The sequence below is a fragment of the Lissotriton vulgaris genome, chromosome 1_1 (genome assembly GCF_964263255.1).
Source record: "Lissotriton vulgaris chromosome 1_1, aLisVul1.2, whole genome shotgun sequence".
NCBI lineage: Eukaryota > Metazoa > Chordata > Amphibia > Caudata > Salamandridae > Lissotriton > Lissotriton vulgaris.
Window position 1 is genome coordinate 1089291522 of NC_141685.1, and position 27682 is coordinate 1089319203.

The window sequence follows — 27682 nt, forward strand, 5'->3', positions numbered from 1 at the left end:
CCCCACTGGTAGATTCTGCTCTGCGTCGCAAGCCACACCTGGCGTGATTCCTTCAGTTGCAGGGAAGCAGAATCCCGCTGCGCCTGCAGTAGCCGCCAAACATCCTCGCCCTCTCCGGTTTCTGCACAGGAGCTCTCCAGGGCACGCACCCGGTCCGCAGCCCTCTCCAGCTCCGCGCCGTGCAACTTACGTGCCCCCGCACACCAGGCTATGTCTACTCCCCGGAGTGTGGGTTTCAAAGCTTCCCAGAGGGTCATGTCGTCCACTCCCGATCCTGCATTATCTGACCAGTAGTGGGCTATGGCTTCCCGCATATGGGATTGATACTCATCTTGCTGAAGGTGCCAGGTGGAGAGGCGCCATCGAAACGGCTGCCGTCTCCGATCTAGGCGGATATCCATAGTTATTGGGGAGTGGTCGGAGAGCCCACGCGGCAATACGACCGTCGATGCTATCCTTCCTATCATTGAGCAGGGAACAAACAGGTAATCCAATCGTGAGAAGGAGCCATGCACCGCCGAGACATAGGTGTATTCCCTACTATTTGGATGTTGATACCGCCAGGCATCGGTCCAACCCAAGCTCCGCACCATATCACACAACTTCGTAGACGCAGTCAGCGGCAACCCACCACCCGATCGAAAGCGGTCCAACGCACCATCCATCACATCGTTCCAGTCCCCTCCAACCGCCGCCAGGGCATCCGGGATCTCAGACAAACAGCAAACAGTTTCTCCACCAGGGACCACTGCAGCGGGGGGGGCATACACACTTCCAAAAACAGGTTCCCCATCAATCGTTCCCTGAACAAACACATATCTACCCTGGGCGTCTACCCACTGTGTTGAGTGTATATATGACACCCTCCAATGTATCAATACCGCAACACCCCGGGACCCTCGGACAAACCCTTGGTGGTACACCAGTTGATAACCAAATCGCTGTAAATTAAGAGTCTTGGTTCCCAGGAGATGGGTTTCTTGTAATAAGAGGACATCTGCTTTCTCCCTCTTCCCCTGCTTTAGCACAGCGCCCCTCTTAATTTTATCGAGCATGCCCGAACATTCCAGCTCCTGATCCGTAGCGCCACCCTGGGGAGCTCCGGAACTGGGCCTCTATCCACCATCATTCGAGTACATGTATATTCGCCTGAGCATATGGAGGTGAGTCTGCCTACAATCTAGTAATCGAACCTGCTGGACCGTCGTGTATCAATGAACAATCCCTGAGTACCCCAAACACCCGCTCTCTCCCATATCCCCACCCTAAACCTAGGCCAAACTCAACTCCTCGAACCCCTCCCCCCCCCCCCCCCCCCCCCCCCGACCCCAATACCTCAGCAACATTGAAGTATCTGTCGCGGTGTGGGCGAGCCACCGCCCCCAACAGGTCAGTGGCCACCCGCTCCAATGGATCCCCATAACCCAACCCCACAACCTCTAACTAGACCTTTAAGGGGTCGATTACCACCCGTGGAAACCCGGACAACTAGTACCCTGAGGCAAATGTCCGCCCTACATTCCCCCCCTCCCCCCTATCCCCCCTCACCCAACATCACATATCAAAATCCATATCTTTGTCCAATGATGTCGGTGTGTTTCGGGGACACCTGTTACCCCGGACGGGCGACTCTGGGCCACCCGCCGATCTCACCTCATTGCACCAAGGAGCGGTGCACCCCCATTCACGGGTCCACAGTCTGATTGTCTGAAGAAGCGGTCCCCTCCGCTGCAGTCTTCTTGGCGGGAGAGCGTTTAGTAGAGTGGGACCTCTAGTTACTTCTACTCCAAGATCGTCTATGTGTATGCTTCGGCGCCGTCGAAGAGGATGAGTCTGAATCCTGAGCCGGTGGAGTGGGTGGCCGAGCCCGAACCGTCTCATCCGTCCAGTTGAATACTTCCTCCGGAGAATTGAAGAAGAGAGTGCGGGACTGATAGATCACCCGCAGTCGGGCCGGATAGAGCGGGGCATACTGGATCTTGAGGCCTCTCAGGCGAGCCTTGGCATCCACGAAGGATTGTCTTTGGCGCTGTACTAGCTTTGTGTAGTCCGGGAATATTAGGATCCGTTGGTTCTCACACATGAGCGGTTCTTTCAATCGGGCCTGTTTCAGGATAGTGTCCCGGTCGAGATAGTTGAGTAACTTGACAATCACCGCTCGTGGTCGCTCCCCGACTGGTGGTTTAGATGCCAACGCCCTATGAGCTCTCTCGATGACGAAGCAGCGGGAAAGGGACTCCGATGGTAACCAGCCCTCTAGCCAGCATGTGAGAAAGGCCTCCACATCCCCTTTTTTGCAGTCTTCCGGAAAGCCAACAAAGCGGAGGTTATTGCGCCTTGCCCGCCCCTCCGCATCCTCCACTCGGAGCGCTAGGCCCTTCTGAATACCCTCCATGGCAGCAACCTTCTTTTTTAGGGTCACGACATCGACTTCCACTCCAGTGATCCGCGTTTCAGCCTCTGTGATTCGGGACACCGCATTGCGTAAGTCTTGGCGCAACAGAGTCACGTCCGCACCAACAGCCCCAATCTTTGCGTCGAGAGTGTCCTTGGACTGGGTAATGGCCGCCAAGAGCGTTGCATTATCTGGCCCCTGGGATGCGGGGCCCCCGGAGGCACCAGCCGCTCCCCCTGCGCCAGTAAATTTGTCCAGAGTAGCCTGTTTTGAGGCCCCGCTGCCGCTCCGCCTCTGGTCATGGTTGGCGAGCGGCTGGGGCAAATTTACCGAGATACCGCCTTGTGGGCCCACCGCGACACTTCCTCCACTCAAGGGGGCCCCTCTCCTCCAGTCGCCGCACCTAGGCCCCAGCCGTTAGGCCCCGGCACACCAGGTTCAGAAGTACAGGCAGGTCGCCCACGCAATCCTCCGGCCGCCGTTGCACTTGGGCCCGTGCAGTCTCTTCACACTCCCAGGCCCGATCCGTGGCGTCACTCCAGGCCGCGCAGGGAAAGGCTGGGGCGGCCCCCCAGGCCGGAGTCCCCCCGCTTCCCCAGTATACTCTGCTCAGGGATAGGGGGGCGTTGCACCCGCTCCGCAGCACAGGCAGGGGGCCCCCCCAGACAAGCACGCCATGGCCCGACCCGACCACCGAGGCCCTGTAAGGATCTGCCCGGGCAATGAGGGGGACCAGCCACCTGCGCCGCAGCGGCCCAATCCGTCGCGGCCCGACCTGACCGCCGAGCCCTATGGACTAGCTTCACAACACCAAAAGCACCAAAATGGAAGCACAGCGAAGGCTACCTTGTTTCGGGGTGACGTTATGCGTGGATCCTCCGCCCAGTCCCGGTCCAGCCGGTCCCAGCCTCCGGGCCTCGTCCTAGGCCTTTGGCGCTGTGTCAGGGTCGTCTGGGCTTGCCGCCAGCTCCAGCGTGTCACCCAATATCCCAGAGGTAGAGGCGGGCCGCACCCTCATCCAGCCCAGCCGGCCACCGGTGCTCGCCGCGTCCCCGGGGCGCCTCCAAAATCGATGTCCCGGCTTCAGCATGCGGGGTAGGCCTCACCACCTCCGGGGCTCGCCGCGCAGCCACACCGCCTCCGATGCCGCCAGGACTGTCAGAGCAGCCGTCGGATGTCTTCCGCCACCTATTCTATCGCTGGGGAGGGTCAGGTAAGGGGGGAAGGCAGGATAGTATGGCCAGGAGAGTTGCGGCGGGACGGAGCTCCACTAAGCTGCGTCCGCCATGCCGGCTGTCGTAGCCACGCCCTCCCAGTGTCGATGTTTGAGATCACAAGTCACACAACATCACAGGTTGGCCCCTGCTAGTGTGCACCAATCAAATTTGTTTTTCTGAATAGGGGGTGTCTGTAATGGTGGAAAAGACTGATGACGAAATCTTATCACCAGGGAAATTCTACTTAATGAATTGGGATGCAGGGTTAAAAAGTTAAACCATCAGTTGGTGTCCTATTATCGATTAGCTTTAGAAAAATTGTTCTATAAATAATTACCTCTTCGGACACCTCAACTCAATATTGGGATTCATCAGTGTACAAAATGCAAAATACCAAGTGTGCATGCATACACACTTAAACAAAAGTAACTTCAACAGCGCCTGACCAACTGACAAAGTTCATCTCCAACATTCGACAAAGGACTCATGACATAGTTAACTGACATTATAAGCTAAGTAACATAAGAACACTACACCTTGTCCCCTTTTATCTTTTAAATAAAATAAAATACAACACAAATAAACTGTAAATAATAATATGCAAAGAAATAAAGATTTTAACAAGAAAGGCAAAGAAGGAAAACAGAGCAACAGCTGGTATGTTTGTGTATGTATATATAGAGAGAGAGATTCAAGCTGTTAGAAAGTGCCATCTTTCTTGCATTGGTATGCCCCCACTTTTTTCTGACTGCTGATGTGCTTTGACTGAGTGTGCCCTGGGCTCCTGCCAACCAGCTACCCAGGGACTGTGTTCCTTCTCTAAATCTGTGTTGAAACTAAAACCCAATTGACATCTCTGGCCACCTGTCAGCCCCTAGTAAATGGTACCCTAGGATCCCAGGGCATGGTGACCAGAGAAGACCCCTAAGGGCTGCAGCACTTATTGTGCCACCCTTAGGAGCCCTGCACCCTGGCACTCACACACTGCCTTTGCAGGCTGAGTGCCTAAGTACAGAACTAAACAGAGTCGACATGGCACATGGTGTGCCATGCCCACAAACCCACTGCCCTGGCATACCTCAGTCACCCCTCTAGCAGGGTGCCCTATGCCAGTGGTGTGGGCACAGGTGCATGAGCCCTGTGCCCCTACAGTACCCAGGGCCATTCCTGGGCACTGTAAGTGCAGTGATGCCATTAAGAGTATATGGTGCTGGGAGGTTGTCATTACAAACTCCACAACACCATAATGGCTACACTGAAGACTGACAAGTTTGGTATCAAACTTCTCAGCACATTAAATCCACACTGATGCCAGTGTGGGATTTAATGGAAAATGCACCACAGAGGGCATCTTAGAGATGCCCCCTGAAACCTAACCACAATCCACGTCTGGACTGAGAGGCTGCCTAGGCTGCCACACAGCAGACATGTTGCTGGACCCCTGGGTGGAGAGCCCCTGCTCTCCTGGGCCTGCAACAATGCACATCCTGGGCGAGGTGCTAGGTCTCCTCCCCCAGGATGGGCAGGGGAAGGCTTCAAAGGCCTGCCGCATCTGTGAGCTTCTCCGTACCATTTGCTGTACCTAGCAACTGGCCCCCACCAGTCCTGGCCCCCACTCTGGCGGGAAGACTGGCGGAAAAAGCTGCGTCAGGAAGGGGGGGTGCCAGCCTGTGCCAAAACCACCCCCGCAGGTGGGAGAGACGAGGTGAAACACGACCCCGGGCTCCGGCTATCTTGAAGATGGGGAGCCCTGCCCAATCACAGCTAGGCTCCTGCATCCCTCCCACAGGAGAGGAGCAGGCTAGGGGGTGTACCCACCCCAGGACAGGGACCTATTGGTCCCTGCCCTTGCCCTAACTGTAACACCCCTAAATTCAGTATTTAGGGGCTCCCTGAACCTTCCTTCCTTGGATCTCGATACGAAAAGAAGAAAGAAGATCAAAAAGAAGAAGACCCGCCGTGCAGCTGCTATCAACAGGACGACAACAACTGACTTGGCCCCAGCCCTACCGGCCTGTCAATCCTGGAACCTGTCCCTGCCTAATCCCGGCGACTCCTGCAGGCAGCAACCCTGGGACACCCAGAGGTCCTGCCTGCCTTGACCCTCTTAAAGACTGGGACACCCATCAGCAGAGGCTCTGCTGCAACAACCCCCCTGGTGCCAGCCAGGATGCTCCAACCAGCCCACTCTGCACCCGCCGAACCTGGCCCGTGCCCGAGTGATCCAAGACCAAGAGGATGTCCCCCTGGCGACTGGGACCCAAAATCCAGTGCCCAAAGACCCTCCTCGACGAACCAGATGACGCCTGCAGACTCAGAACCAGGGGCCCCTCCAACCGCGACCAGCCGATGGTAAGCTTTCCCGACACCCAAAGGCACCCCTGTGCTTTCCTTTGGGGTACCTACCTGTGCTCCAAGATCCCAACTTACCTCTCGAAGTGGTGGTCGCCCCTGAAGAGTCTCGGTCCCCGAGCCTGCAGCCTTTGTTTGTGTGCTACCTTTCCCATTGAAAAGCATTGAGCGCCCAACTGCTCAAAAGCACCCGGCACCCAGCCGTGCCACCTATGCCCTATCCAACTTCCCCCCCCCGCCCCCCTTTGCCCTGAGCAGGTGACCTGGAGCCCGTCTCCCACAGCCTCGTGGCATGCTAGCCAGCAGCCACCAACCAGAGGCCCCCTGTCCCTCAATGGATAACATTGAGACTAACTACTGATGCACCCGGCCACCCCTGTGCCGCTGAGGGTGGACCATTGGATAACATTGACTGGTTTGACTCATAAATCTTCTGTCTACTTTTGAAAACTTAAAATATTCATATAAAATCAACCGAATTCCGAAGTACTCACCTGTGATCAGGAGAGAAGCCAGAACTGTACCTTGTAGCCCACTACTGAACCGCAAAAGTAATCCTTATCTGGTTTACTAGTACCCTGTATTTTCTCCATAGGAATCCATTGTCTGCTTTTCTATGAAATTTCTACTTTTGAAAACTAAAAATATTCTTTAAAATCATACGAAATACTGAAACGTAATTACTTACCTGTTTTAAGTTGAGAACCCCAGTCCTGGACCTAGGGGCCCAGTACTGGATTACAAAAGTAACGAGATCGTACTTTACCTGCAACCTGAATTTTCCTATTGGATAACATTGCCAGATTTCTGTGGAAAAGTTTCTAAGTGTGAACTTTTAAAATAGCTTATTATTCCTGAAAAATCACTCCAATAACTAAAACGTTTTTACTAAAGTGCTTTCAGCTTAGACCCCAGGACTAAATCTAGGATCCAGTCCTGGAACTACCAAAGTAATCTACAAAGTAATCCACTGTGTTTACATAGAAAAACCCATTAAGCTCAATGCTAAATTGTGTGTAGAATTGTGTTGCCTACAGCAACCACTGTACCTATTGCATTTACCAAGTTTATTGCCTTTCTGCAAAGTACTCATCTGACACCTCTCATATTGAGAACAGTATATTTTGATACCTGTTGGTTCTAAAAATAAAACCACTATATCTTTGATATAAAAACAATTGGCCTGGAGTTCAGTATTTGAGTGTGTGACACCTTTTGCTGACTGAGTGTGTACAACAAATGCTTTACACCATCCTCTGGTACTGCCTTACTGCTCCACCTCGGAGAGTAAGGTCGCACCTGGCTTTAACCTCTGTTATACCTCTGGGGTTTGTGGACTCTATACACGCTATACCTTATTCTGGTCCAGTATATATAGAGCCACTTTCTCACACAAGCCTATTATGGGAAGCTCTGGTGTAGGCAAATGCTCAACACCACCATCTTCAGACACAGCTGATAATTCAGGATTGTCCCAAACAATTATGCCACTGTCATTGGTGCCAAAAAACATTACTGCCACTGTCCCCATTCGCTTCCTTGCCAGGCTTATCATCGTCCACGAGGCAAAGAAATGACCTGTCCTCATCATGGACCCTTTTTTCTCCCCCTTCTTCCACCGTTCTAACTGCTGGTAGCCCTACCCGTGCCAGTCTGTTCCATCATCTAGTTTAAATGCATTATTAATCACTTTAACTATCTTCCTAGCCACGGCGAACACACTAGGGGATTTGGGACTTTTCGCATTCAATTTCACAAGATGTAAGGCGCCTTTAATGACACGCTTTACCATCTCCACTTCACCAATACCACTGAAAGAACTGAATTTATGTTTAATACCAGACAATTAAAAAAAACTGCAGCATCTCCCGGAACCTGGAGTGTACTTCATTATTTGTTAGAAGAGAGGCCGAAAACTTCTCTCTAAGGAAAACTACATTTTAAAAACCTAAAATTATGCTGGTGTTGATTATTGTCCACCAATTTCATTTTTATCCACTTCAAAAGCCATTACAGTTAATTATTTTATTTGTCTTCCTCCTGGTAAATTTGGCCTGTTAAGTCTAAGCTGCATTTTCCCACAGTAAGGTAGAACATTGATTTGGACACAAAGGAAGTTACAACATCTTCTGAGACTTGCCAGCTATTTACAGCCATAAAGTTTCCTACCATTCTTTCGGTTTCCATGTCAACCCCAGACTACCCTATACCACCTTTCTCTTTTTTTTTTATTCTGACGGTGTCCACATGGCCGTCACAGTACAAACCCAGGATTATGTTCTTCTTAAAGCGAGAACTCCCTCTGCACCCTCTCAACAAAAATGTTCATCAATGCCAAAGTAATTCTCTACTTCCCAGTACACCTTAAGGCTGTGTTTCTATGTGTTTTTGCTATCCCAGCCAATTTCTACACTTTTTTTCACTTCCTTCAGAACATTGTCACTGGTATGCGCTTCACACCATTCTTCCTCAGCAATGGTTCCTCCTGAATCATGGGTATTAGGCACACATGCTCAATGCTATATTCATTCCAACCATCCCCATCAACTTTCACCCTGGCTAATGAAGAAATCCACTGCACCATTTTTGACCCAGGTAAATAAAATACATCTTATAAGAAAACTTTTAACCATATAGATATTCTAGCGATCATTGGATAAGTCCTAGCAAGGCTCTTAGTTGTAATCAATTTCATTAAGGGGTTGTGATCACATCTCAAAACAATAATCAAGGGCCCAAATAGAACTTGCCATTTCCCGTTCTATTACCACGTATCTCTCGTCAGCAGGCGAAAGACTGGGTAGGAACAGTTTCTAATCCCTTTCTACTTTGCAGCAGTAGTCACAAATGTGTCAGCGAGAGGGTTAAACCTGGGCGAATTAAGACATTTAAAAAATGACCTCCTTCACCTCATCAAATGCATTGTGGCAATCTTTAGACCATATAATTTTGGAATTATTTTTCAACAGTTCTCTCATAATGAAAGTTTTTTTCTTTAAAAAAAACAAAAATCTCTCAAACTTTTATTAGAATTCAGCTACACCCAACAATGACCTGTGATCATCCTTTGGTTATGGTGGAGGGGCATTTTTAATGGCCTTCAACAATTTTTCTTTGGATCAAATACTATCCTTACTGATTGCATTCCCAAGTATGTGGCTTTTTTGCTTGTCAAACTTGCATTTGCTGTCTTCTGGAGTATAAGGCCGTTCTACATAAAACTTACTAAACTTTATTGATCATGGTCCCTTTTATTTCTTTCAATTACCAAATAGTCAATAGGGTTCTCAAAAAGGTTTTTTGAACGAGACCAGCTGATCTCCTTTTTTTTCAAATAATTATTGTCTCCAAATTGTTTATTTCTATGGGGGAACCTTCCCAGCCATCCTAGCCATATTTTCAGCTTCTTTCTCTGTTCGGCCGTCTGCGACAGATAAGTGTTGAATAAAAACCGTAGTTAGTTGCAGCCTGTTCCAATAAAGAACTGGTTCATCACCATATCTCCTTCAAAGCTCTTCATCCATACCGTCAGCACAGTTAGAATCTCTTATTGCAGCATAATTACCTTGCAGCCTGCGTTCAATTTCAATAAACTGTGCCCATGCTGTTCTGCTCCACAGCCCGTGCTTCCTGCACCTGCGGGCTGGTCTCGTTCAAAAAAGCTTTTTAGTACTGATGAGAACCCTATTGACTATTCATGGAGTTTGAAACGCGTCGACCACGCAGTTTTTAGTACAACAAGTGCAGCGAAAAGAAAAAGCCCCCCGAGTTTCGTATCAATCAATTGGGACAAATATATTAAGCAAATAGATTATGTAATACAATCAAAGGGTGTATTGAATATAGGCACTGTTAGTTTCATGATGACTATTTAATGAACCGAAACGTAGTGACTTTTTCATGTATTTTTTCATGTTATTTTTCCAGGTAGGTGTGTTTAATATTTTGTATTATTATTTTCGTGATGTTGAACTTAGGTTATGTCCAAACATGTGTTGTTTTTGTTTGTAAAAATGTGAAAGGTGGGTGTGGGTTGTATATAGGATATATGTACATTGTTGAATGATCTTTTGACACTTAGGAAAAAAAGTACAATACGTTTTTTGAAAATTGACAAAATAAAAAGATGTAAAGTTGAAACACGTGGTGTCACATTGAGTTAGGGATGTGTCCCGTTTGAAAAGAGATAGAATAGTGCACAGTATTGGCAATTTCATTGTTGGTTTGTTTAATAGGCACAGCCATACTGTTGATAGGCCTTATCTTCTGTTGCTAGTTTCCACAATGACAACAGCACACTTTGCATTCCCTGTTCGGCTCGGATTTGGATAACGATTGCGGGTGATGAGAATGGCTAACCTTATCACAAGAGGAGGCTTGTGACCTTGTTATCTCCTCTGAGTCGGGATTCATCTCGCCCTCTAGCCCTGCCACTGAAGATAGTGATTCCTATGCCATGGGTATGCGAAGGGCGGCCCAAGTTGTTGCTCCTCAGCTCGCTACCTTGGAAGTCAAGACCAATGTACTTATGGAGGTTCTTCAGCTGGGACACATCTACTGACCCCTCTTACCATTTAATTAGATCATTAAGGAAACCTGAGTGGGGGCGCAGGCCAAACCTTGCTCGTGCCCCCAATCAACCTCCAAATTGCACAAAACCATTGCTTTGCCACGGACGACCCCACATTATTATCTCAGCACCACTCGCCTGAAAGGTTGGTGGTGCAGACATCTGCAAGCAAACCCAATACCAACATCTTTCTGACTACTGAATTGGGTAGAAATGTTAAGGAAGAGAGTCTTTGCTTCTACCAGCTTGTTTCTAAAATTGTGAATGCCACCTGCCTGCTTTGGAGCTGTTCTCATCCCCTTTGGGATTCAGTTGCTCAAGTTCTCCCAGAGGCCCCTGACAATCTCAACCCTTGAGACTGGTTAGTGATGTTGGCCCTGCAAAATGCTTATTTCCATATACCTGTCCTGCAGACTCATTAAAACTACCTGTGATTTCTGGTGGGACAGGAGCATTTTAATTTTGCTGTGCTTCTCTTTGGCCTCACCAGTGCCCCTTGGGTTTACGAAAGTGATGATGGTGGTGGCAACACATCTTCGGAGGGCAAGGGTGCAAGTCTTCTCCTACCTCGATGACTGGCTGTTGAAAGTAACCTTGTTCTAGGCAGTTGTCAAACATCTACATACTACAGAGCCATTCTGGGCCTGTTTCAGTTTTGTGCTCTTCCTCTGGGAAAGAAAGTCCAGAACATTCAGGCTATGATGCCAATCTCTCAGCCTCGGTCCTGGATTTCAGTAAGTTTGACTTTGTGGCTGATGGTACTGATGGCCTTCTGCATCATGCTGGTCAAGCACGCCAGGGGGCATGTGTGAGCTCTGCAGTGGGTGCTGATGTCCCAGTAGGTCCTACATCAAGGGATGTCACCGACCACGTTCAGATTTCGTAAGAGACTACAATTGATCTGCAGTGGTGGTTACTGGGCTGCGACTGAGTCAGCGGCAGACCCCTCTCTCTTCCCCACCCAGAGTCGACAGTAGTGACCAATGCAGTGCTTCTGGGTTGGGGTGGCTATCTGGAAGAGGTGGAGATCAGAGGTCTCTGGTCTCCAGTGTAGTCCTGGCTCCATATCAACTTTCTGGAAACTGAGGGCCATCCGCTTGGCATTGAAAACCCTCCTAATATCCATCAAGGGAATGCTGGCACAGGTGCTCATGAACAACACCTCATCCATGTGGTACTGCAACAAACAGGGTGGCGTGGGGGGCATGGTCCCTAAGCTAGTAGACCTTGTGCCTCTGAAACTAGCTGGACCACCAAGGAATCTTACTGGTGGTGAATCACATGGCAGGATTATTGAATGCCAGGGTTGATGAGGTCAGCCATCGACGCCTAGCAAATCATGAGTGGCAGTTGCACCTGGAGGTGGAACGAGGTCTCTTTTACTATTGGGGAGAACCTTGGCTCATTGGAGTTCCAAGGTGCCTTTCGCTTAGAGACTTGTTCAGCCTTGAGCTGAAATCAGGACTCTTGTATGCCTTTCTGCCAATACCATTGCTGCCCAGAGTTCTCAAGAAAATCAGGACTAACCGGTCACAAATCATCCTAGTTCCTCCAGATTGGGCACGGAGGGAATGGTATCCAGAACTCCTGGGCATGAGCATCTGTTCTCTAATCAGGCTGCCCCTCCGGGAGGATCTGCTGTTGCAGCAGCAGGGCAGCGTTCTGCCCTGGGCCATCTCAGTCTCCACCTGCTTGGAGATTGAGTGGTGACTGTTGAACACCTTCGACCTTTCTCCGGAGGTGATTGATGTAATCTTGGCAGCCAGGCATCCATCAGCGGAAAATGTATAGGCCTGTCATTGGGACTAAACAAGTTGTGGCTCGGTGCAGTACTTTGAAAATAGGCCCCCTTCAGGCAAAGCTGTCTGACTTTTTGTTGTTTGTTTTGTCCCTTGCTCGGCGAGGTTTGCTCAGGGCACAGTTAAAGGGTTCCTTTCGGCACTTTTACATTTGCTGGATCAGTCCTTTTTGTTCAAGTCTCCAGTTATTATGTATTTTTTAACATATTTATAACATTTGTTTACTCCATCTCCATTTATCATGCCATTGTGGGACCTTAACTTGGTCCTCACATTTCTAATGTGCACTCCATTTGAGCTGCTTCACTGCTAATCCTTGCGGTTCCTCTCTATAAAGACTGTGTTCTTCATCGCCATAACGTTTGTGCGGCGTGTATGTGAGCTTGAAGCTCTTTGTCTCAATCCACTGTACACCACTTTCTTTCCAGACTAACTGGTTTTGCGGATGAGGGCATCCTTCTTACCTAAAGTAGTGACCCCATTCTACTTCAGTTAAACATTTTGCAGGTGTTCTATGCTCTGCCTCACCCCTCTAAGGAGGAGAGACTCCATCTCTTCGACCCTAAAAGAGTGCTGAATTTTTACATAGATTGTACCAAAGAACACCAGGTGGACAATAAGCTGGTTGTGGGTATCTCTGAAGCGAATGAAGGCAACGCTGTGCAGATGAGAACAATCTCCAGCGGGAGTGTGCTCTACATTAAGCTGTGCTATGCAGTGGTCAAAAAGCAGCCTTCAAAAGGAGTGCGTGCTCATTTTACCAGGGCCAAATAAGCTACCACTGCATTAGCACTCGAAGTCCCTGTCTTGGACACTTGCCAGGCAAATACGTGGGTGTGCCTCTATACGTTCATGAAGCCCTATTATCCGGGCAGTCAGGTTTGCTAGGAAGGGCATTGTGCCCACCCGGTCCTGCAGAACTTTCTGGTTTTAGTCTATACACAGACCTGCCTCCAAATAGGTAATGCTTTAGTATCTATTTAAAAGGTGAGTAATGTGTGGTTAGAAGTCTTTGTCAGAAGAACAAGTCACTTACTTTCGGTCGCACTCTTCCTGTTGGAGACTATCTAGCCGCAGATTCCTCCCTGACCCTCCAATCTTCCGTGCTCTGTGGTTGGCCTCTACCCATCAACAAGATCCCAAGTCTAGGAATCTGCACACTGGTTACAACCCGTGATCCCTGTAAGGTGTGCACATGTGCGCGCGCGCGCTCTCTAACTTCCCCGAGTGCGCAATCTGAATTGTGAAGAGCGCAGACTTCACAATTCACTCACGAGAGCATTTTGCAGCTGCTTTTCATAACATGAGCTGCATTAAAAAAAAACTTCACTTACGTGTTGGTAAAGCACAGGAAGAAGCGGAGGCAATATAATGTGGAGAAGGAGTTCACTGTGGAAGAGGCCATGGGGGCGGGTGAGGGCTGCAGAGGGTCACAACTGACAAACAGGGCTGGCCGTCATCGATTGACTGGGACTGCGACCTGGCTGAAAGAAACTTTGATGTTTGTTATGGTGGCAGTGGCGTTTCAATGTGCCGGTGAGAGGTGTGAGGAAGATGGGGGGGAGAGCAGCTGGTGATGGGGTGTTGAGAATTTCTCTGAAGTACTTTAAAGTTTGGTCTCAAGCTGCGCACATGCCACTTGTTTCATACATTTTGCTGAAATTGGCGGCGGCTACAGGGATATACAGGCGCCAGTGGTGTCTCTGATTTAATGTATTTTTTCACTGCCATGCATCAGTTGGCATCCTCTGCAAGGTCGCTGCACTTGCTTCCACCTAGAGCTTCAGCATCTCCAGTTTTCCCAAGTCCATATCGCTGTTTAGTGCCCCTGAATAATTCTGCTACAGTGGGACTGGGCGGGCGCTGCTGGAACGCATCCCGCCCTTCTCCTTCCTCTCTGGAACATTCTCAGTCTGGGTCATGGTTTGTCCTCTGCACCTGGGCTGCCGCGCTGCTGCCTCTGCTCCGGGGGCCCTACTCAATCAGGGAGTGACTCACCGTGGGGCTGAATCCACCGCAGGGCTTTCCCCGACAACAGGAGCTGCAGTCGCTCTCCCACGCGCCGCAGCAGTAGCAACCTTTGGCTTCATTGTGGCGGGTAAGTGTTGCATTCAGGGTGGTCCAAGGCGCTATGGAGCTTTTGGCAGCTCCTGATGTCCTGTCCTGTAAAATCCCAAAGCTGCAGTTAATATCCAGGTTTTTTTATTATCAAAACAGTCTCATTGCTGTTATTTTTAGGTTGAAAAATGTGTAGCACGCGACGGAATACAAATAGATGGAGAAAAATGTTAATCTAGGTCATTAATGGCATTCTCAAACACATCTGTATCTACAGCACATTTTTCTGTTTTTTTTGCATTTGGTTATGTGCTCTTAAACCTGCTGGCCCGAAATATGTAAGAAAAGACACTTTTGCCTTTCCGACGATATTGCCACAGCTTCACTGTTAATAGCACCAATGTAATTTAAACACATATTCTTTCCATTTGCGCCATGGCAGTGTGCATTGCTAGGTACCGAAAGACAGTTATTTTGGAGGATTAAGATTGATAAAATGATCTGTGGCCATGATACCAATCGCAGCTAGTGGAAATAGTAGCAAAGTGTTCAAGTACGCCAAGTCTATCTTCTTTTTCCCCTTGTGTTTCCAAACAAGTAAAGTAAGTGGTGAAGGGACCTGAGGGTTCGTATTTGTGGTTACTAGTAAGAATTGGAGCCAGTCTGTTCAAGGACTTGAACTAAAGTAATGTAAAATTTATGAATAGGTGGCACATCAAAATTAGTTAATTCAGAAAACAATACAAAAAAGTTACAAAGTAACAAATGTGTTGTATTTCTTCACAGACAAAAAGGAGCACATTTTGATAGAACATTTTGCCTTGTGGTAACATTCCTTCATAACTCTATAAACAATTTTGTACTGACAAAAAGAGTGTACGTTAAGCCCAGAGCTGCACCTTCCAGTATGGTGTGGAGACTAATGAGGTACAAGAATACAAGAGAAGTGTCTGTGGAATGACGTGCAAATCACGAGGTGTTGGGTGCGTGTGGTCTTGTCTTGTTAACAGTGCTGGCTTGTCTTGGCAACAGCGCAAGACCCAGGAATAAGGGACAGATGGTAACTCTCAGTCCCACTATCTCTACCCAAAAGAGTAAGTTAATCTGGCACCACTTTTGAATGATGACACTGATGTTTCAGAAGAAATCATCTTCCATGCTCATGACAAGGTCAGCTCGTCATGAGGCACAGTGGAGCTGTGCTTATGACGAGTTGACCTTGTCATGAACAATGGGGTTCACCAAAATGCAGCACAGGAGGGGAAAACCCCTTAGAAGCCAAGGTGTTATCGTATTGCAGATATTTCTTAAGATTTGAAGATACTAAACGATTAACACACGTAGATCCGTGGACATTTCGGCCAACTTGTCAACTTGTAATAACATGAACTCTGTAATCCGAACTAAAGTGCTTTATTCATCCAAACAGCATAGGGTTGTTAGAAGCCTTCCTCAACAACTAGTAACTCCAACAGCTGCTCGCCAACTGACAGGATTCACCCTCAGCATTCCACAAAAAACTCATAACAACGCTAGCTGACATTAATTAAGTGGATTCGCAAAGTACCAACACTGAAATCCTGCCCCTCCCTTTCTGCCTGACAGCTCAGCTCCTGTCGTACAGGCCTGCCCTTTCTGTCCTATCACCTTACCACCTCTCTCTCTCCTGCTTCTCAATCCACTCTATCTGACACCCATACTTATTTTTCCCATCACCATTTACCTGGGAACTCCTCACTACTCACACTACCTTCTGTCTCTCACCACCAGGCAGTGCAGTCGGTGAACATGAGCCACGACTCAGCCCATGCCCAGATGGATGTCAAGCTGCGATCCCTGATCTGCATTGGGCTCAAGTGAGTATCTAAGTCCCTCAGTGTGTTGGACTTCCGTACTTGTTAAACTGAGCCTTTATGTGTGGAAATATTTTATTGCTGTGCTAATACGGTATGTTTCAGTACTGGACTGTAGTTTCTGAGTAAGGGTGTATTGGCAGACGTCCCAGCGTGTCTTGGAAAGTTCCACTATACTCTGCAATGATCGAATGTATTAATCTGTCGTAATCCCAGAATTTATTAATCTGCCGTAGTCCCTCGTAGCTAGCCTTGCTCATAATACTGGGCACTTGTCAGCAGCTAACTCTGGTGGAAGGTTTTACCTTCATCCCTTGTGGAAGAGGATCTACACAGTCCCCCATAACTGTTGTTTTTTTCTAGAGCCTACTATATTTTCTCTTGTGCGTTGTCTGTGTGTGGTTCAGAAAACCACATGGAATGGGGTCTGTAGCAAACACAGTATAAGGGTCTCTACAGAAGGGTGATTTCTCCTGGTGCCATTGTTCACTTGCCCTTGTCACAATCTGTATGTACTTTGCTGGTTTTGACTCTGCCACAAAAGTGAAATTTCCCAAATGTCTATGCAGAACCTACTACACCAGCGGCCCTACCTAACTAGTTGCCCCTCCACCTCCCACTATACCCGAAGCCAGCATCACCTTTCCTATGTTGATACAATGTAGGCCAACAAACAAGAAGAAGTCTGAGCCCATTTTCGGGGGAACAAAACTTTTAACGTTTGGAGATTGCTCTCATCTGGCAACCCATACAAAACCCTAGAAAGAGATGTAAATGTCTGGGAGGTGCGGGAGAACCCAAAATGGGAATTCCCTCTGGAGTGGTTGGAGTGCTTCAATGTTTGTAAAAAAAGCTGACCTTTTCATTTGCTCTGGTTTGCAGCTAGAGTCCGCTGGGACCAGTATTTTGTATTCATACCACTGTGAATCTCTTTCCTCACTGTCATCTACCCTTCTCTCATTTTCTGTCCTTACTTTGTCCACATCTCTTCTTTCTTTCATCTCTCAATCATCTATCTCCTTCTTCCCTGTTTTCACGCCTTCCCTACTCACTCACCACCTATCCACCTCTCTACTTTTCTCTCTTCTATCACATAACTTTTTCTGTTTATCGATCTCCTGCCCTCCCAGCCTCGCCTGTCTTTTTTGTCTTCTGGTCCTTTCACTCTCTCTTCTTTCCCTGTTTTTACTCTCTCCATATGTATATATATATATATATATATATATATATATATATATATATATATATATATATATATATATATATATATATAATCTGCTGTCTCTCATGCTGTCTGTTTCTTGCCCACTAGTGAGCAGGTGATGCACCTGTGGTTGGAGGTGCTCTGTTCCAGCCTGCAGACTGTAGAGAAGTGGTACCAACCCTGGTCGTTCCTGCGCAGCCCTGGCTGGGTCCAGATAAAATGCGAACTCAGGTCAGTCTGTATTCATAGGGTAGATGTGGTGCTGTGTCAGAAACACCTGGGATGAAAATGGTACTCCATACTTAATCCACATTGTCCTTTGCCATAGAAAAGCAAATAGGACTTCTGCAGTGTCAGCAGCTTGTCATGCAGAACATCTAGTGTATAGTTGATCTCTGAAGGATGCTCCTTGTACATTGTTTCTAGTTGTGGAGGCAGCTTCTGGAGCATTATTTCCTGTTCTGAGGCCCACTTCTGGAATAATACTGTGTCCTGTTCTGGAGGCCACATCGGCTGTAATGCGTCCAGTTCTGGAGGCCACGTCTTGACTATTGTGTCTGATGAAAATGCGAGGCAGCCATGAACCCCGTGAGGGGAAGCTCAGGATTCTTAGCCCATGATCTCTGAAGTATAGGAGAAGTGGAAGGATAGAAGAAAAGACAGCCGAACTATTGAAGTGATTTAACACAGCCGAAGAGTATTTTGCTCAATGGAAGATGGCCTCTTGACTTTAAGATCAGACAAAAAAACTAAGCACCTTACGTTACCTCCGATGTCGCCAGCAATGGTAGACAAAATCCAAAGTTAGGTAGCACCTCCCCCATAATGTTTCTGGGCTTCTTAGCACTCTTTGAACTTCAGTGAAAGAAGTGGAGGCCCAGAAGATCACAGGCTTTGGTTGAGAATCCAGGTGTCACTAGGGACAGACATGTCTCACAAGGTTTGGAGGTTTCTAGCCCTATTACTAAAAGAAGGGCGCACCACGTTCTCCTCTGGGTGGGCTATGTGTGGAGGCTGGGGGCCTATTTCAGAAGAGTGCAGGGAAGGAGAGTGATCATTTAACCTGAATGAACTTATTTGTATCCTTGTTGCCTTCCAGGATCCTGTGTAAATTTGCTTTCAGCCTATCCCAGGACTGGGAGCTTCCTGTCAAACGAGAGGTAAGCAGGATGTATGATTCTGTGGAAAATGCCCTGAGGAGAATGCTGGGAAACATGCAGCTTTTTCCACGTTCAGGAGGCCTAGGAGACCAACGTTCTTTTTCACAGATGTGGTGTTGACATCCTCTAATTCTGACTTTTGACCCTGGGGAAGTTGGGTACTCACATCAAAACCACCTCTAACCATGCTTTATAACAGAAAGGGTGCCACCGGCCAAGCCCCTAACCATAGGCCGACGCCGTGCTCAGCAGAGACCACCAAGTGGAATGCTACAGCACCTATGCAAGGCAGTCCTTCTTGCTCATTTATTAATAGAGTGCAAAGTGGCTTATAGCAGATATTTTATGTAGCATACAATAACCTATTGCAACAGAATGAAGAGTAGGCAATGATATCATCCTTCTTTCTGCAATGACGTGATAACCACATCTGCCATTGTTTATGGTCTGCTACCTCGTCAGTCAGAAGAGAGAACTACTTCAGTCAGCAGTGTGTGGTCTACTACTAGAGCGAAGCCTGTATCCAACGCTTGGCCTGATTATTTATATTGAGAAAGCTCACATAGTACTGGAAGAGAAGACGGTTGACAAATAGAAAGATGGTCATAACCATCAGTTATTAAGTTATGAGCAGAGAGGTGTGGCTCAATGATTAGAGCGGCAGACCCTGATGCAGAGGTCTAGCCCGGGACCAGGGTTCAATTCCCTGCCTCGGCGGGTCTTGGGCTAAAAAATTCCACGGGCCTGATAATTCTCGCCTTGGTGCTTATTCCAATCATGGAGTCCCACTCTGCAACTCTGGGCAATAGCTTGCTTAATCTCCACAATGGCCCCCACAACGCTAAGGATGCCTGGCCTCCACCTTGAAGGTGCCCAGCAGTGGACGCCTCACAGGGAAAGCCAGGATGGGTTCCACAGCGGTATTCGTACAAGCGCCTTGAGACCCTTGCGGGTGAGTAGTGCGCTATACAAGTATCAATTTACATTTTACATTTTGACGTGTTTATTGATTAACCAGTGATCTTCCTGGGTAGTTGAAAAAAATAAAGATGTAGTATGCAAATTGGAAAAAATATGAACATCAGACTATTCACAGACATCAAATCTATTACATGTGGTTAGTCCAGTAAATAATTCAATTTAACTAGAGTAGTTTAAAAGAAATATTTATTGCCTAAAATTACAAATGCTTAAATCATCCCTTGAGAGGTTTTAAAACATATTGGAGCCCTTACCACTCCACACACACAGGTGGATCCTGTTATTCTCACATTGAACTGAGTGGTGGCTCTAGCATAATTTTTAAAGAAAGCGTTGGTTTACCCTCTGACCATTTCCCACTCTTGGTTAGTCAAGAGTTGTATTAAATATACACCTATCAATCATACATCATTTAATAATCTCTTCTCCATGGCAACATTCTCTGGCTATTGAAGTAAAATGCACATATTTCACCTGTATAACTCTGAAATAAACTATTGAGCCATTTCTCCATCATATGATATATTTGTCTTTGTCCTTACAAATTAACTAGAGTTACAGGAAAGGTCTATGATGAGACTCTTGGTAAAAGTACCTTCCTGGATCCCTCCACCCCAGGGAGCTTTAGGCTGATTTCCATATCAACTTTTCTAGGCAAGAACCCTGTCAGTGCCCTAATTCTATCAGACTTGTCACTGGCCTTTAACACAGCCTAAAACAACAAGCTGGCCCTTCAACAGGAGGAGATCGGCTTCAGTGGACCATCCCTACAGTGGTTTGAGTCTTTCATCTTAAAAAAGCACGGTTCTTTTAACTGTCAACCTAAACTGGGGAACTGTTGGGTCCCTGAGGGTTTGGTCATTGCTTCGGCATGTTTCCTCCTCCAGTCTTTCAGTATAACATGTTTCATATAGGCGCTGCTGGCACAGAAAGAGCGGTGGAGCGGGTCAGTGCGGGTTGAGGGGGGAAGTCAACAGACGATGGGATAGGTAACATTAAATAAAACAATAAACAAAACCACTGAAATGTCTCCTGCTCCTGATGTCACTTGGTGGTGGATGAACACAAGCATCCTCAAGTCAAAGCCCACCAAATGTGAAATTCCCTCAACATGATGTGACATCACTTGATGTGTGTCAAGCTCAATAATTGCCAGTTTCAAGCCAGTCAAAACAGCAAGGAACTTGACACTCAGTACTCTGAGAACTGTCATTTCAACCACAAATGCTGTCTGTTTCCTAAAGATGCTTTTTTAACCTCGGGATTCCAAGAATGATCAACCTCTGCCTTTCCTGCAGAATGCTACTGCATTTGTTCAATCTAGGCTGGATATGCTTATGTGTGTCTCTTCTTGCATCCTCCACAAATTGGCTGCAATATATTCCAAATTTGTCTGCAAGAATCCTTTTTATGCAAAACGTTTGGTCAGTTCTCCGATAAGCTCCTGTGTTTTGACTGGCTTCCATCGAGGAAGAGGATTTTCTGAGTCATGCGCTTAATGCATTAAGTCCTCTTCCGGATACACCTTTGTGAGTCTTTCAACACCCTGCCTCTCTTTGTTCCGTTAACAATTATCTTTTGTAAACAGCTACATATGGTTTGTCTGAAGCCTGCAGCCACTCTTCCTGTGTCCATTTTGCTGAACTATGAACAATCTCTTCTTTCTTATTGGTACAAGTTCACTTCTACCTGATTGTTTGAAAATATTGGAAGACTTGGGGTCTGTTTCCTCCATTAACCTGTCTTAAGCACTCTTGTGGCAGCAAATTGTCTGTGCTTCTCCCCTGCACAGTGGCAAGGAGCACCAACACAAGTGGCCAACCACTTTACAAAACTCTCATAATAGTCGGGGATGCCAAACGGAGAAAGGAACATCCGGCACCCGTCGTTTGGTGGAAAGCGAAAGTTGAAGACAGCTTGTAGGAGTGTAGAAAGGAGTTCTGTGCTTTAAATTACATATCCATAACTGGCTCAGCCCTGAATACACCATTTTGAAATAAAATCTGGCTATGACTGTGTAGCCATTGAAGTGTCACTATTAGTGCAGAAGCATGCTCAAATTCGGGAGTGTTAGATGGGTGTTTAGTAGCTGCACTCAGAGACATTTGAAGAGAGTAATTAAGGAATTTCAGGAGTACAGGGTTAAAGGCGTCTCTGCAGCCTAATGCAACCCGACATTTGAAGTGACAGAATGACATTTTCTGATTAGAATTAAACTGAGTTTTGCCCAAAACCCAGAGATGAAATACAAAGGAATATGTTGCTAAGCTGGTCCAGGGTGTAAAACCAAGATTTGTTACAGCCTTGACTGGCTGGGATGGGAAGTGTACAGGTGTTGGGACATGGATTTTCAGCCATAAACATTGTATGGTGTAGATGGAGTTTGTTTTGCTTCGCACTCGCAGATAATGGAGAATATCTCCCTCCCACACGGAGGCTCATACACGATGAAGCAATAAAATCATCAACACAACAGCACCTGGAAAGGTCTCAGACTAAGGCTTGGGGTTTTATTTATGCAATGCACTCTAACGGAAAGGCTTTCTCAGATGTCAAATGAACAATATTCAAATGTATATGTGTGTGGATACAGATATATAAAGATATATACATATAGATATATACAAGCAATAATAACACATTTGGCAAATGCAACTGTTAAATGCATGGATAATAATATGAAATTAAACACAAGCAGATAATAAAATGAAATACAAGCAGATAATACTGGATTGAAACACAAGCTGATAATAATATGGAATGAAATACAAGCAGATAATAATATGGAATGAAATACAAGCAGATAATAATATGGAATGAAATACAAGCAGATAATAATATGGAATGAAACACAAGCAGATAATAATATGGAATGAAACACAAGCAGAATATAATAGGGAATGAAACACAAGCAGATTATGCTGGACGTCCTGCAAGAAATCAGAAAGATATATATACTAAATACATCAAATGATTAACTTGGATGCGCACATAGACACTCACACATCACCAAGTCAATACTCAAAAACAAATCCCCTCACCGGCTGCAAACACTGCATCTTAGTCCACTCCAGACTAGGGGATTCACAGCCGGGGTTAAGCGCCTCAGCAAACTGGGGTTCTGCTGTTCCAAGGTAGACTTGTCCGTCCCTTTTCGGATTTTGAAACGAATCCCATTTTCCAAGTCAACAAACCCCAGCTTTATAGTCTCAAACCACACTAGAAGGTTCTGAGAGACACCTCTCTGCGCCAAGGAAACGTACTGGGATTGGCCACTTTCCATGCAAGCATTCCAAAGGCAAAGGAGTTCTCACATTCCTTCTGCATTCTCATGTGTTCCAGCCCTTATCTTAACGAAGCTTACAAAAGTCTCCGGCAGTACATTCAACAGTCTACAAAAACAAAGCAACCTTGAACGTGAATAACCTAAATAACTTGAGTAACCTGGGGACCTGCCTTTGCGCTTAAAAGGCTCAAGCTAGACAGAGTCAGAAGTCAAGATGACATGAGGGCACGTCAAAGCCAATAGTAAGAACTTCATAATACTTCACAATGTACAACACACAAGAGACATCTTCAAGGAAAAAAAGCACAGGGAAAAATCATGTCATGCATTCAGTCTAGGGTAAAGTAAAACACCAAAAGTCAATTAAAGTCATGGCAGTTAAAGGTCATCACATGGTTTCAAAACATAGGAGTGCCTCCTAGCTCTACAGAGTTGTCTAACCAATCCCAGATATCTATTGTATTGTGCTGACATTTTTTAGGTATTGGTTGACCTGCATTGTAAGGAGGATTCAAATATTGTTAGAAGACATGTTAGAAGAATTGTTGAGTTAGGATCAGATGATGTGTTCCACATAATTCACATACTGTTTAGAGCAAGGCACCTTGTGCAAGGTCAGTGCTTTCATGCTGTAAGTTAAGAGGGGGGAAAAGGCAGAGAGAGCTGAGAAGAGTACAGATCTGCTGCTTGTCCATTTGTACAGATTCACTCTCTAAAGCACAGACAGACAATGATGTGGAGATGAGTTCAGCACCTGGGTCTGAAAGGCTGTTTTATTGAAGTATAACATTCTTCTGCTTTGTCGTTAATGGATCTGTGTTTGTCTGCAGGAGAAGGAGAAGCCGCCGCTGAAGGAAGGTGTGCAGGACATGCTAGTGAAACATCATCTTTTCAGCTGGGACATTGATGGCTGACACCATCCCCGATCCTGGCCCCTATGAGGATGCTATGGACTACATATAAGCAGCGTCATGGGCCAGCCAGCCTTGGACTCAACTGAACCACTAATGAAAGATATACTCAGACTTTCACTCCACTGCCAAAGCCTCTGCGTCCATCACTGCGCTTCTCCTTGATTTCCACTATTCTGCCCATCGGTGGTTGTTTCCTCACCAGCCTCAAATTCCTGCAGTTTTCCGGAAAGTCACTGCCCAAGGAACTGTTAGAATGTTGGGGAGCAAAGGAGAGACCTGCAGTCAAGTTGTGGTGCCGAGCTTGATCTGAAAGCAGACCTCTGCCTTCTGACATGTGTCCCGTGCTATGCCCTGTACTGAAAATGGCAATGCATTGTGCACTATTGGACGAGGGCAGAGATACCAATCCTACAATTGGGACGATAAGGGGGCAGAAGATTCAAGCCTTATGCTTAACTCCATGTTTACCCAAGGTAGCGAGAAGAAGGTACCAGCTTACAGAGACTTTCCAGCACAAGTAAGATTTCTGTCCACTGGGTGTAGATTCTCTTGAGACCACAGAGAAGCTTATCTAAGAGGAGTCTGTCAGGGAAAACTGTAGGTTGTGGATACCAGGAGGCTCCCCCTCTCCAGCAGCGTGTTCCCAGCATGTCATGCGGTGCACAGTCTTCATCCCTGTGAATACCCCAGGTGCACCAGTCATTAGCCCTGACAATATTTCAACCTCCTTCTCTGTTGTAAGGAGTCCGTCTTTCCAGGCCGCTCTTTCATTTGACACCTGAATGTGTTCTGGGAGTTGAGTAATGGCTTGCTTCCATGGATCCTGTGGACTGACCAACCTGATCGCAACGTTTTTAACTGAAAAGACCAGAACTAGAAGCATGGTGTTCAGACGACAAGTGGCAGAGTTACTTTATCTGGTGATCTGCATACCTCGCCTTGATTACCATTCTAAGATCTTCTCAAAGCCTGGTGTCAGCTCTTTGTTTCCAAATTACACCACTGCTTTGGGAACCTCTTGTTCACACATCTGGGCTGCAACAACCATTGAACCTATGGAAGTAGAAGTACAACTTTAAAGAAAAGAATCTGTGCAATGTATTCTATATTTGTGGCATACACTGGACTGCCTTGTTTTTTCTTCTTTCAACGTGAAAATAAAGGCGTTATGTTTTTAGAGGTGTGGTCTTGGGCAATGAAAATGTGGCAGCTTTTAAACCCCACATTGACTCTTAGGTGTTAGTATGGAGAGTTTTCTAAAGTTCCATGCTTGGCTCTGGGGTGCTTGTTTCCTGCTCTGTTTCTTTCCTTGTTTGTGCCACCATTGTGTTTTTAATTCTTCTATCAGTGAGACCAGTAATCATGTGAGCTCACGCTGGGACTTCCCTGTTAATTTAGACTGAGACCACAGATTGGTATCTTAAGGGCAATGTGGGCATCCAAAGTGTCTCCTCTCTTAGAAAATGGCTGCTGCTTTTCTGCTGCCTTTCTGGTTCCGGAGATGGTGGCAGCTTAATTTGTAGTGTTTTGTTCTTCTCTTTCAGAGGAAGGGGCTTACTTGAGGTTTTACCAAGCCCCCCTAACCAGGGTCATTTACTTTCAGTCTGTGTGACTGAAGGGTGTATGAACGCTGTGTGTATCTTGCAGGAAGAGTTTGAAGCCTGTGTTGGTTTGCCAGAGAGAGCAGGAAGAAATAATTCATTTTGGCTTCCCTGTGTGTGTACGAAAACCTAAGCTGATAGAGGTCTATGCGCAAGGCTGCACAGGTCTCCGCTGACCTGGGCTTCTGCACCTGCAACGGTCCTTCCGCTCCCTAGTGTGCTGTGGGTGGGGTGGCGGATTACCCTTTGTGGCCATTCGCCTGCAGAATCCCTGTGAGGGTACTCCCACCTCCACACCCTCTCCTTGATCTGGTTAACAAAATGTAGCCTGTTTGGATCCAATAAACATGAGTACATGAGCTGGATGGAACCAGTTTAGGAAAGGCTTGTGTTGTCCGTGTACCTGGCATGGACTGGTCATGCAGTGGCCATGCTATGTATTATTGGAGGAGCAAGAAAGTTGATTGGTCAGCTGGGTAAGTAAATATATGGACCACTCTTTACTCCATGGTGGACTGCACACCAGAGTAGTTGAGATATTTGAGTTACAGGTGGGAGCAGTGCTCCATGTGTGGCTGTGTTTTGAACCAAACAGCTTTGTGGAACAGCTTTTTGACCGCTTTGGGAGAAGCGCCCTGTCTGTCTGCTCTGAGAGCCGTTGCTCTACTGCACTGTACAAAAAGCCTGTCTAAATGACGTAGTACATTAGTCCATGTTCCTGAGGATCTTTAGCGCATGTTTTGAGGTCTGTATTGCCCCAGGATAGAGGTTGCCCAGGTAATATTCAGAAGGAGACATCACCAACAGCTGTCCTGTCTGCTTAGCTTAGGAACTTGTCAGCTGCATTGTGTTAGGTGAGCCCCCCACCCCCCACTCCCTTTATCCCTGATCCTGTAAGTGATGCAGGAAAACCTGCATATGCTCCTAGTTGCCTTTTCAGAATTTTGAGGTTGCATCTCGTGGCCTAAAGAAGTGAGAATGATAGCTAGTAACACATTTCTGCGTATCTCATCAGCATCAGTTGAATTGTTGCATACACATCAGTTTGAAACTACAGCCCATAACTACTGCTGTCGTGCTGGAGTACGGGTTCCTGGATATGGGGCCACTCCTGACATGGGAAAAATCCAGCAGCGAGTGGCAGTTTCAAATACATACTGCTTTCTATTGAAACCACCAAAGGCGCGTGGAGTTTAGTGTACAGGCACTGGAATCTACCATAGTCTTTTAAAAACAAGGAATGTCTGTATGGAACACCTAGCTCTGCACGCTGAGGCTGTCACCACTGTTTGTATTTGGTTGGTATCACTAAGTCAGAGTGAACTCTCTGGCCGTTTTGGTTTGTGCTAGAATGGTTTCTGTGAAGAGGTGCAGAAACCTTGTAACATCTTGCATCCTTTGCAGTGGTGCGGGATCATATTTGCAGTCAAGTGAAGTACATTGACATGCACCCTTTTTAGGTCTCGCCTAGGCAGCGCGTGCGTGGCTCTTTGAGACATGTATTCAGAATATGGGCTTAAGCTCGGCCCATCAGCCACCCATGTGTTTAATTGACTCATATGACTGCCTTTTGGAAATGCTGTTTTTCCATTGGCTAATTTGTTTAGTAGTTCCTCCTTAGTACCTCCTTTTATCCTGTTGTAACACCCCATGAAGACGTCCCCTGTTACATGTGTTCTTACTCTGTTATATTTACAGTATGTGAGCACTCTTTTGTTAGTGACTTTTTCGTAGATGGTGTTGCAGGCACAACATGCTCTCCTGCTTCCGCAGCCTACCTCGGGGTCTAACTGCACTATCGCGTTGCACAGGTGCTAAGATTTGTTACACGGGCTTCAGTTCATACTGTTTTCCCACTTCACCAACCTTAATTCATTAATGGCGCCCGCTCCCCAGTTCCTATTAATTTGTGCATGGTCAGCCGGTCGGAGTCTCCGTTCCTAACTTTGCGGAACCGACGCTGGTAGACAAAGGAATTTCCCGCGGGGCCTTCCCCTCCTTCCTAAATGAGACATGTGACCACCGGCACGGAATCCCCGAGCACGGATGATGGGCTTCAGCTGTGGGTTGCATTCCCGTGGCCGCCACTCGAGAACCCCTCTCTGAGCGTTTCCACTGGCAACGACACTGCTAGTAAGCCGGTGCAGGCCAAGCCAGCCCCCATCTGCACTGCCGGCCCGGAGAGTAATAAATTCAGACTTCACCAGCAGATTAACACAAGGTACCTAATGGGAAATTTACAGCCATTTAACTCAAATGACCCTCAGTGAAAATCAATTATCAAACAAAGCT

The 27682-nt window shown here is 46.9% G+C and overlaps 1 protein-coding gene across 3 annotated transcripts in view; it reads left to right on the forward strand.

Moving 5' to 3' along the window:
• Positions 1-24966, forward strand: part of SGSM3 (small G protein signaling modulator 3) — a 288821-nt gene extending 263855 nt beyond the window's left edge. For all 3 annotated transcript variants that reach the window (XM_086963472.1, XM_086963474.1, XM_086963473.1), the window contains 4 exons: positions 16162-16247; positions 17557-17679; positions 18548-18608; positions 23706-24966. In XM_086963472.1, the coding sequence (XP_086819598.1) occupies positions 16162-16247; positions 17557-17679; positions 18548-18608; positions 23706-23789 (354 nt within the window). In that variant the 3' untranslated portion in view covers positions 23790-24966. The remainder of the gene's footprint in view (positions 1-16161; positions 16248-17556; positions 17680-18547; positions 18609-23705) is intronic.
• Positions 24967-27682: the final 2716 nt, after the last annotated feature.